The sequence below is a fragment of the Anarrhichthys ocellatus genome, unplaced genomic scaffold, assembly GCF_004355925.1.
Source record: "Anarrhichthys ocellatus isolate YVR2014 unplaced genomic scaffold, GSC_Weel_1.0 scaffold20, whole genome shotgun sequence".
Taxonomy (NCBI): domain Eukaryota; kingdom Metazoa; phylum Chordata; class Actinopteri; order Perciformes; family Anarhichadidae; genus Anarrhichthys; species Anarrhichthys ocellatus.
In genome coordinates, this window is record NW_022280050.1 from 6,047,901 (window position 1) to 6,060,029 (window position 12,129).

Sequence of the window (12,129 nt, forward strand, 5' to 3'; positions counted from 1 at the left end):
GGGGGGGGGGAGAGTTGTATCGCATTGCAGGGAAAATTAGTGAGACCAAAGTTGGAGTTTCTGTGTGTTGGGGGCTGCGAACAATGGCAGCTTTCTGTCTGACAGCAACTTCAAAGGTCTGCTGAGTGACTGCTCTGAGTTATACATTGTTGTAGATCACTGAGGAAATTCACAGATGTTTTCTCATACGAGACACCATTATAGCGGCTCAAGTACCCAGTAGCCTCGAGCATTTCTCCCTCTCTCTCCCACACACTCAAATTCAAACTCACTCTCACTCTCTCACATGCAACCTCAAACACCCCCCACCGCCCCCCACCCCCCCCACACACCAACCACCGCCACCCCCATCCCCATCCTCTCTGATATCTCTCGTATGAGACAGATGTGGAACCTGTTTTCTCTCCAGCTGTCCAGAGAATATGGAAAGTTAAAAAAAGGGTTGGAATTGTGACATTGCCCCCTGACTCTGTCAAATCCACCGTTCTCACTGTCAGTTCGGTCAAAATGTCAAGATCACAAGCAGCTCCATTTTCTCAGATGCGTTTGGGGGTCAAAACAATTATATCAAGTAGTATATCACTGAAATAAAATGATTTTAATTGAAAACTAGAGAATAGCGAAAAAGTATTCAGAGTGTGCTGCATGTTCAGGATTGTCAATGCAGTTTTTCTCTCTCTTCTGCAGATTGCCTTCATCAACTTTGAACTGGATCTAAACAAAACTCAGCAACACGTTTGATATCTACTGTAAATGTATATTTTTTTTCTAGTAAACTGACATTTTATATGAGTCAAATAAATGTGTTTAAACCGCTGACTTTTGAGCATTGTGTGTTTTTCTTCTTCACCTGTTGACTTTTTAGTAAATGTTTCATGTTGTTTTGCAGGAAATTCATATTTCTGATCCAAATAGGAATACGAACACCAGAAACTGACATATGACTTTTTCTTTCATGTATGTAGAAAAATACCTGCTTCACTTTGCTGTTCTATAGCTGCAACAACTGTGTGAGCTTTGTTTCCTGTAACCACTAGGCTACTATCTTATTTTTAAATATTCTGCTAATCCCTAAATGCAGCTTCATACACATCTCCACCTCGAAACAGTATTTCTGTTGATCGACTCTCTGCTTTATGCTTTAGAGTACTGTATGAAATAGACGGATGGTACAGACTGATTCCATGTTCAAACCTTTGAGGCAAAAAGTATTTCAGTGGGGGTTCCTCCAAGTTAATTTTCCCATCAAATACCGCAGGAAAAATTTCTTTTAGCCAAACCACTGCTGAGGTGACCCTGTAAAATGTGAGGCATGGCCCTAAGACGGTAACGGTTTGGAGCAAGCAAATTACCTCGGGGACTGGACATTGTGTCAAGCACACAGTCATGAATTTCTTACAAACTATATCAAAGTCCTGCTCGGCCAAATCCATCCCTCCGCTGAAGTCCCATTGAGATGCATTAAAATGTAAGAACTTGCATTTAGGGCTGAACCGAGTATCTCAAAGGAAGATATCAATAATTTGGTAATTCTGATGGTTTACAAAATTCATGCAGTTGTCACATATGTTTGAAATGTGCCTTTGCAGAGCATGACAGCTCACATGTAGAGCTGATTTAAGTGAAAATCCACCCTGAATCAGAATTAATATCTGCTATTTGAATATCCTCAGATCAGTGCAGCTGTTCAGGATCATAGTAAATCTTACTTCTGTTTTAGGGTGGATTTCCTCTTTACTTTAACTGTCTGGTTTGACATTAGAGAGCAGATTACAACGTTTGACATTTATCTGACATTTAAACCTAGAAGTAAAAACTAACTGACAGCACTTTTCTGCAAAAATACAAACTTTTAAAGTAGACCATAAAAATATTTACTGCAGTGACACCAGTAATTTAATTGGTAACAGCTGGTTAACTGAGTATACAGCATTCAGTCATTTTATAATCCTCTTTTCACCTGTTTTGAGCACCACTGTGTCAAAATCCCAGGACTATGTATTACTAACTTATCGGATAAACACCAGTCGAAAGAATTTTCACAACGTGGCAACCTAAAACTTGTTCTTGATGATCTGAAAAACCATTCGGTCAATTTATAATTCTATTTTAACCTGTTTTGACACTGGCTGTTGCTTATCCTTTGTTTGGTAATAATTTTGTTATAACATTAATACATGCCCATGGGGTTTTTCCATCTCTTTTTTGTGCTGGTGGAGGATAAACATCAGCATAAGGGATTTTTCACAACTTGGCAACCCGAAAGTTGTTCATCTTAGTTGCTTAGAACTGATTTATAAAGCATTTATTAACCATTAGTTAAGTAATAAGTTATAAACTGCCTTATTGAAAGGTGGTACAAATATGTCTTGATCATGAAAAAAACTTCCATTCAACATTTAGAATGTGACGTCTGTAAGATGGTTTTGTGTTTAACTTATAAAAGTATTCACACGCTATTGTAAAAGGGAGATTTAATACAACGTGGCTCAGGATTCAAAGTAGTGACCTTCCTGTTTTCTGCATATTTGTATATGTTCTGCACAATAAACTTCATCACCTACTATAACTTGATGTAAACAAGGTAATCTCCACTACTTATTTTTAATCAGTCAACAGTGTGAGTACACCACTCCTGCAGCCAGTTTTGTAGTTTAACATGGCTCCAGTGCAGCCCAGCAGGACTCCCCCTTTCCCTCATGACTGTGTGTAAAGCCGTGGGAGAGGACTGGGAACATTAATCCCTTCAAAGGAACAGATCTAATTCAAAAATCTGCCGCTCCAAACTAGTTGAGAGGACAGTGATTGTTTCTTCAGGGAAGCCAGATAAAGATCAGAGAGTTGATATAGAAAACTACAACTTTCATTTTGACTGCTCTGCCACAAAAGTTTGAATATTATCTTAAGAAAACTGCATACTTTTGCCCACATTAAATGTTCCGTAACAAAAACAGTACAACATATTGTATTGTATTACAGTTCAGCCTTTGTGTTAAAGCCTTACATTATAAATACCTCTGTTTAGGTTGGATGCTTCAGTGCACGAGATCCTGTGTTGAACTTCCTCCCCAGACCCAACAAAATGACAAGTTCATAAGGAATCATAATTGAGACATCACCATTTCAAGTGCTGCTTTTGTCACCTGATTTAAAACAGAGGTTTCCCTTTTGTATCATGTTAAGTAACATGTTATAATTTGAATTAGCTGATGGGAATTTGCCCTAAGGCTCTAAGCTTACATTTTGATGCTCAACAAAGAGAGAGGGGGGAAAAAAGGCTAAATTAGGAATACGGTTCTGATAGAACAAATGATTAAATGAGTGAAGGAGAATTAAGTTTTTAAATAATTCTGAGAGGGTATAATTAAGTGTTTAATGCTGTGTTGTAGTTCAAAGGAACAACAAAGAAAATGTAATTCAAATTAGAAATGTAAAAGAGACGCAGATTGTTGAGAGATGAGAACTTTGTGTTGAGTCACTTGATTTGGTCTCTTTCCTCCATCAAACAGTCAGGCAACGCTCTTAGAGATCTCCAGAGATAACAATGTCACATTGTCACATAGGGTTCTGCTACAAATCCTTAATTACAAAAAGAGGATCAGATGACTACAGCATCCAATACCGGGGTCTCCAGGCGGCATGGGGGTCTTTGATCAAGAAAATCCAATTATTTGTGTATATACATTTCCCACATAGTGATTACTTCATTAATTGTCCCGCCTTTATCTCCTCCCTTCCCATCCCCCCTAATAATCAGCTCCTTTATCCAGACCAACAAACACACCATAGGAGCTTTGTGGATTCAAAGGATTTGCTTTCCCCTCTCAAAGAGCCGCTATTCTTTGATGATTGGGCAGCGGCAAACTTCAAAGTAATAAATCTTATTTCTGACTGGCTGGCGGCCCACCAAAGTCCTTATCAAATTCTAAGAAGTGATCCCTCACTCTTCAGATAGACCAAGGATATCTCGGAGAGAGGAAGCACTGAGGAGTGGAGACCTGCTCGACGTGATATTTTTTTACTGCGAATGCACATATTTATCTAAATTAGTGCTTTTATTTCGTATTTCTTTTCATCGAGACGGAGGAGGACGTTTACCATGGCAGCAGTGGCTGTACTGCGGAATGAAACACTCCAGGCTTTTCTCCAGGTTTGTGCGCAAGTTTCTGGTTACTTTGACGACTTTAGTAACTCGTAAACTTACTCGTCCGAGATGATTTACGTCCGGGTAAACGAGTCTTTTAATCGTCTAGTGTCATATAATTGTATTCCTGAAGCTTATTGTTTGCGTCTGAATGACTTCTGCTGCAACATTAAGACAACTTTAATGTCACAGCATCGCGATTCAGGCAACATGGATCGATGTCGTACAGATGATATTTAAAACGTACTTCATTTAGACAATGCAGATGTGTTTTTTCCCTTCGTAAAGTGTGTTGAATAATGATTGTAATATAGACAATGTGTGTCTCGGTTATCCAGGATCGCACTCCAAACTCTTCTCCAGAGAACTGTAAGCACTCTCCGCTGGCTCTCCTGGCTGCCACTTGTAACCGGATCGGGCATCACCACGGATCGAACCACGCAGATTTCCTCCAGGTCCCTTACGACCCAACTCTGGGCTCCCCATCGCGTTTATTTCACCCGTGGACTAACGAGGGAACGCCTCAAAGCAGCCTGGCCAGCAACTCAACTTTCGGACTATCCTCCAAGCCCCAGCTGTCTGCGCACATCCAGAGCTCCTTCAGCTCGCACCACCACGAACTGCCCCTCACCCCTCCGGCGGACCCCTCGTACCCCTATGACTTCTCCCCCGTGAAGATGCTACCATGCTCCATGCAGTCTCTGCAGTCCTCCTGTCCTCCCACCTACGTCCCCGCCGTCAGCTACGCGGCCCCGACTCCCATCCCGCCCGCCATGCCAAGTTTTGTGACGGGACCCTCCGGCCTTGTGCACCAGCAACAGAGACAGTTGTCCCCGAACCCTGGAGAGGATATTCCATGGTGGAGCCTTCAGCAGGGGAACCACGTCACTCACTCTTCCTCCCTTGGTCCCCATCGCTTCCAGCTGCAGAGGGGACTGGTTCTGGGACATACGGACTTTGCGCAGTACCAGACGCAAATCGCGGCTCTGCTGCACACAAAGTCTCCTCTCGCGACCGCGCGGCGGTGCAGGAGGTGCCGGTGCCCGAACTGCCAGTCGTCCACGTCCAGCGACGAGCCCGGGAAGAAGAAACAACACATTTGTCACATACCGGGTTGCGGGAAAGTTTACGGGAAAACTTCTCACCTCAAAGCGCACCTGCGGTGGCACTCTGGGGAGCGGCCGTTTGTGTGCAACTGGCTGTTCTGTGGCAAGAGTTTCACCAGGTCGGACGAGCTGCAGAGACACCTGAGGACTCACACGGGGGAGAAGCGCTTTGTTTGCCCGGACTGCTGCAAGAGGTTCATGAGGAGTGACCACTTGGCGAAACATGTGAAAACTCACCAGAACAAAAAATCCAAGTGCCACGACAAGACACTTGACCATGTCAAAAGGGAGGACACGAGGAATATGTTGTAACACACCTTGTAGTCATGTTAAACAGTAGAAGTCACTAGTGCAATACAGTCAGTCCCACGTTAGTTCAAGTACTCAGTGAGCTGCATTTTTAGGGTTTTATTTTGTTTATTTTGTTGGTTTCTTACATCCTGAGAATAGTCTCTAACATTGCTGGTCTGTGTAGCACATTTTTTTGTATATATACATATATATATATATAAAGTTTCATGAGTTAATTTGGGACCATGGAGAAGTTCTGGCTCATGAGTTTGAATTCACTGTCAATATCATGTCAAGGAAGACAAGTGTTCAACTTGTGTTTTGATCATTGTCTTCGGTGGAAGATCTCACTCCGCTGTAAATTATATTTAATAGCTTTTGTTGAATGAAAGTGTTCGTTTTTTGCTCCATTTGGGGTGTTTTTAAGCATGCTCTTGAAAAGATCTGCTATTGTTGATATGACCCAAATACTGTGTGAGAATAAAGATTATAACATTTTCCTCAACTCTAAACTTGAATAAGTCATTTGATATTAAGTCATTATGCCTTATATGGGCGACGAGACAATCAGGTTGTATGTGTAAAGAAACTGATTCAGTGTTACCTGGATTAGTGTGCCTTGTGAATTGTAAAACCCAGCCGTTCATTTCCAACTATTTTGTTTGGTAAAATCTAAAATATAAGTGATTTGAAGACTTTGAGGAAAAGTGTGCTAATATTTAGTTTCCAGCTTTTGGTAATTGCTAAAAAAAAGGGAGTATTTCAACCAAAATAAAACAATACTTAATAATACTTTGTCTAGTCTGAAAATAAAATACATTTTTTTAAATCCAAACTTTTGACCTTCTGCTACTACTGCTGCTGTTGTTGTTGTTCAACCTTTAACATAAGCAATGCGATATAGTGACAGAAGTTGAGTTGGTCTTGACTGTATTTCAAAAATCTTCACAGAAATCATTAGAAATGTACATACACTGTTAAATCTTCAAATATAGCCATGCGAGCCTTGAAATTTGGCCGCCAACTGAGTAAAAACTGACATAAAGCGTGAAAGAGATCCATCAACCGTAGACCTGAGCGCTTAAAAGGTGCATACAGATGCTAATATCTTCAAACTAAATTTAATTAAACCCCAAACTCTACCTTTTCAGTAACTTCTGTCAATATTGAGGTGAGAAGTTTTACTAAAAATGTACTTTCCAGAGATAAAAAATGCGAACAACCCTTTAAAATAAATAAAATGTGACATCAAGTTCTTTGGAGAATATCACATGTTTTCTTCACAGTTGATGTTAATTGTTCTACCATTAAACTCAACTGTGGGACTGCTGTAATTTGTTAATGCACTCTAATAGATGCGGTCTATTTGTCCTGTGCCTCTGCTTGTGCATTCTACTTTTACCTCTGAGGACTTTGCAGTGACACCGTAGGCTGAGATGAGACCCATTAGCCGAGAAACACTTTTAGCTGGAAAACCACTGTTACTCACAGAACGTGCAGCGTGTTTAATGTCTCTCCTGTCTGCCTGAGTCACTCAGAGCCTTAATGGACAGTTAACGACAGGCCAGTTTTCTGACCAAACTGATTGGCAAAGAACTCAGTCTTCTGTTCTTTCTTTTTTTTGTTCAACAGAGTGGAGAAATAATTGCATTTATAGGGCAGGTTGCACACTGACTACACCCTAACGCCTACATTAAGTGGCATGTAACATCGACTTAAAGTGCAGTAAACTAACAGTAACCTGCGGGGGACAAAATAACTTGATTTTCTAACCTTGAGGCAACTTCTTCCAACTAATCAACCCAGAAAAGTGTGGAACTTTTCAGTAACTAATAGATGTGACCGATGATACAAACATCCAATTCAGTAACTCAATTCTTAGAGAGTAGCATTGCTGCCTGTCAGCAGGTTTCCTGTCTGTCTTATGACAGATCAGTGAAAATGTCAGAATGAAGAGAACGACTGCTGCCATTCATTGACACTTCGAGCTGTCAGTTATCTGCCTCAACAGCGCCCCCTTTTGTAAGTAGCCTCAGTGGTTCATTAGAGCAGACAAATATTATTGTGACAAATATAACCGACTACCACACAGGTCCATTTGTATTCAGAAAAATACAACTAATATAAAACTAATTCCTACATAATAAATACAAGCAGTAGCGCTCGACGACAATTCAATGTAAGTTAGGTTTGCAGGTGTTCTTAATGTTTGTTTACATCAGATCTATACTTTTTAATTATCGTTAAATGAAAAAGACAATACAGAGTTGTCATCTATAAGTGAATTATATAAAATATAATGAATGCACTTGTAATTTATATGGTTAAAAATTTGTGATTGGACCTTTAAAACAAAAAAAACTTTGTCTGCTGCAGTTATTTATCAACTATAGTTTATGGACCAGATCTGTTATATCATACTGAACTGTATACTATATTATTTTGTATATGCAGCCTTGTTGTACAAGTGCTGCTATAGTAACTAACCCTATAGTAGATGTATCCAGTTTTACCAAATCTCAAGAACGGACAATCTGCCCCAATATTAACATACCGCTGGCATTCATGACAAAAAGAGGAGGATACGAAGGAAAGACCTCCAGTAATATGATGAGATGTGACCATTTGAACTGTAAATTCTTCATCTGCAAATTTTATGATCCTATTATAAAAGGATGCCTGTGGATGGATATGTTGAATGCAGCAGACTGGCTCCGCACAAAAGCATTGTTCGTCTCTGATTTGTCTTCATTGTCCAAGATGCAGTCACTCTGCTTTAACACCGTCGGAGGCTATAATGCTTAATTAGTAATAGAAAGGATATCGTATGTCGAGGCTTATGGGTTTATTTTCTTAAAATGAAAAAGATTTATTAACTTCAAATAAACACATTACAAATGCCTGTCCATGTATGATTTGAAATGATTTCACTTCTACTGTCAAATAGAAAGAATCATTAATATTATATAATTATTGAAGAATAAATTATCATTCCTATTTAAATCGTAATCAATTGTTTAAAACAAACTGCATTGTAGTTGTAAGCAGATACAACTACAATGCAGTTTGTTTGTAGTTGTAAGCAGATTTGTTAAATGTTGACATTTTCAACATGTACTATAACTCCTGTGAGGCATCTATTTAACTTGTGTTTACACACTAAAAGTATGCCAACACAACGGCCAGTACCATGGGTGGACAATGGTAATAGTAATGGTATTATTCTCTATATTTATGGTTATTTACCCAAACTAAAACATGGTAGGGTTGTGAACTTTTTCTTTCAAACAAAAGTTTAAAAAAAAAACATACACAGACAAATACACAGCAATAACTCCCACCCCCGTCCCTGCTCAAAGTGAAGAAGCAAATAAAGAAATAATATACACATACTGTATACATTTTTAAATGTCACGTGCATATCATTTTGCACAATTCATTTATTTTGGTTTTAGGGTAAAACTTGAGCTTGTTGTGTCTAACACCGGGTCATATCCAGTTTGGTAATGTAAACTAAAATTAGCTAAGTAGAGAATCTGTGCTTTATTGACCCAAACTGGTTCAATCTCTAAAGCAACTATTTCTAGTATGTGAACAGATATTCAATAGTCCATATAGAGAATATTATATAACATTCATACTCATAGAAGATATGTCTTCGTGTGTATTATATTCATTATTGATAATGTTTATCAGTTAAATTATGTTTACTCGTTATATTGATTAAGTATTTATTTATTTTGAAATGCTTTTTCTCTCTCCACTTCTCAAACACCATCTGCTGATGAAGGCCATGGGATGCAACGTAAAAGCTGGTGTCAAATAAGTGAACCGTGTGTAAAGATTTTTTTGTCAAAGTATTTGAACTTTCAGGATTGCTGAAAGGAGAGTAATATTTCTCTTTCATTTTCAAATGTTAACTGCCATTTTTAGGAATCACATAGATAACTTAGTGCCTCAAAATGTGAAATTGAACAATTCGTTGCAGTCAGGTGAGCTTTGGGGATCAGGTTCAGTCAGCAGAGGGACAAACTCTTTCATCAGATGTGATCCTACTTCACTGTGTCACTGGCACTGCAGAGGCTTTTCAAAATAAAATGACTGACAAGCACTGGCATGAATCAAATCCCTGATGTCAACAGCTGTGCTTCTCTCTGTGGAAGAGGGTTATGTACTGCTGATGTTGCTGTAAGTATGGCAAGTGGAAAAGGTTTGTCTGGACGTTTAGATAAATAATGATTAAATCTGTGAGTGGAGCTGGACTGTCTGAGAAACGTCTTTGTAGCCCTGCAAATGCCTCTGTGTCAGTTTAAAGCCACTGGAATAATTCAGTAATACATCTTAAGTATTTGAATATGTATCACTAAATGTGCAACAATGAATGTTAAAGTTCAGAAAAGAACATAAAAAACAAACCTTATGTATGTTTGTTAAGATGTTAACAGTGCAAAAGATCTGATTGCTGCACAGAAATAGGATGAAAATAATCACCTTTTTCCAAACCGAGCGTCGCCCGTCACAAAAACTATCTGAAAACGTTTGTGTCCATGTAGGATCCTGTAGTTTACAATAAGCTAATCAGGAAAAGTGTCTTCCTGGGCCTTTAAGTAAAATATGACACTACTGGTGAATCATCGTACTAAGATCAGTCACAAAGTCTTGAGTCATGAAACATTAAAGAGTCACTTACAAGACAATATTTGGACTTTTCAAGTGTCATATAGATGACTTTAAGAAGGAGACGAACAAAAGGGAGGCAAAATGTAAAAAACACTTAAAGGGGAGTCAACCAATCAACCAATTGCTAAAACTAAAACTAAGGGCAGTTGATTGTGCAACAGTGAAACAGAAATACAGCACAAAAATATATATAATACAAAATAGATAGTATAGAGGTTCAGTTCCGTTCTGGAGTTAATATAATATTCAGCTAATTTTGCTTCTAAACTATGCCAAAAGTACATAGTAGCTCAGTTTCCGGCACACCACTTGGTTGATTTCGTATTACTTGTAACAAACCGCAGTTCCTTAAAGCTGCCTTCTTGGTAGAAAAATGTTGTCCTTTTGACCCAAAAAGGGACCTTTTAATCGGGGGAACTGGCTCTCTAACAGGCGCGGGACAAGAGATAAATGTATGAACAAAATCCTACAGCTGAATAGACTATACAACGCAGTGGAGCTCCACTCTCTGGTGACTGAGTACATGGAGTACGTTACCTCCTGCATGTGAATTTCTGCAAAACAACAACAACACATGAACATGGAAGCGGGGGCAATGGCCCCTTCCTCAATTCGTACCCCTCTTACTTCCGGCGCCTTGCTCGGACCCCACACTTCAACCTCTGCCTTCATTTCGATCTCAACTACACACCTGTCAAGTTTTGTCACTGCATCTGTCACGGCTAGTAGATGTCTCCGGGACAACAATGTGCCATGATGACTCACAGAGACCAACAGGGTAAAAACAACAGCAGCCACACATTGTCACTGGTAATGATGTGATGTCATTAATAAACATTGTTTCAGCAGCAAGTGCCCCAAAACAACATATGTATGTTTACCTTCAAGTGAAAGTCAGGTCGTAAAGTCTGTATGGGAGGAGGTTGGGGTGGGAGGATGGATGACTTTTAATCATGTTTATTATAGTTACCATCAAATGATGTCATCCTCTCACAGAGGCGTGAGATCAGAAAACAACACATCAGCGATATGAAATGTGTTCCTTGTTATATGTACTGAAGTGTGTTTGAATGATTACACAATTTTTGGGCTTTGATAAAAGTGAACGAACTAGATAGTCGGTAACGACGAATCTGAGTGAACTAAGTCAGAGAACTAGGTCATGGAAGTGATTCGTAATTTCCATCTCTGCCCCGGACTAAGGAATGATCAGTGTAGCTTCTTTCACAGACAACCTATACTCTTTAAAGTGGACTTTGTGTAAGAGATTCAAGCTCAGCTCTTCTGTGAGTTCACACAGGAGCGTTAAGAGTCTCTAGCTGTGAGAAGGTGATAGGAGGTTTTCATGTCTCACAGGAGACCAGTTTAAAGTGCACCCAGTGGTTAGGACAACACAACAGACTCGTTCTGTTAAAGACAATAAACCTTGTTTTGTAGCGAGATGTCCTCGTATTGAATCCCATCTGCAAAGCCCAGCAGCAGGAGAATGAAGCAGTAAAAAAAACAGTTGTTCCTTAGTTCTTCTACACGTGTTACTTTACTTTAGAGATGTCATTGCTTTGTAATTTCATGGAGACATGAAGGTTTATTTTCCATTGTTAAATAATTCCTCTGATTGTAAGTAGCAATTTTGAGTAATTTACATTTTTATGAGAAAATTAAAGGATTGTACTTTCGCATATTTTAATTGGCTTTTAAGGAGAAAGGGGGTATTGGGTATTTAAACCATGAAGAATTGTTAAATTAGATTCTAACTTTGACTTGTTATATCAAGACATTGTTGGGATAAAGAGCAAATTTCATGCCAGTTCTGATTTAAAATGGTTACTCTTGAATGGAGGCTGCATGTTTTATACATCAGTGCAGTGATTAAAATGTAATTAAAACGTATCATTTTTTTCATAACTG

At 39.1% G+C, this 12,129-nt stretch overlaps 1 protein-coding gene across 1 annotated transcript; it reads left to right on the plus strand.

Annotated features, from left to right (window-relative positions):
- The first annotated feature begins 3,771 nt into the window (after positions 1–3,771).
- Positions 3,772–8,411, plus strand: sp5a (Sp5 transcription factor a). Its single transcript, XM_031858528.1, has 2 exons — positions 3,772–4,150; positions 4,483–8,411. Exons 1-2 carry the CDS (start codon positions 4,100–4,102, stop codon positions 5,560–5,562), a joined length of 1,131 nt encoding a protein of 376 aa, XP_031714388.1. The 5' UTR covers positions 3,772–4,099; the 3' UTR covers positions 5,563–8,411.
- The last annotated feature ends 3,718 nt before the right edge of the window (positions 8,412–12,129 follow it).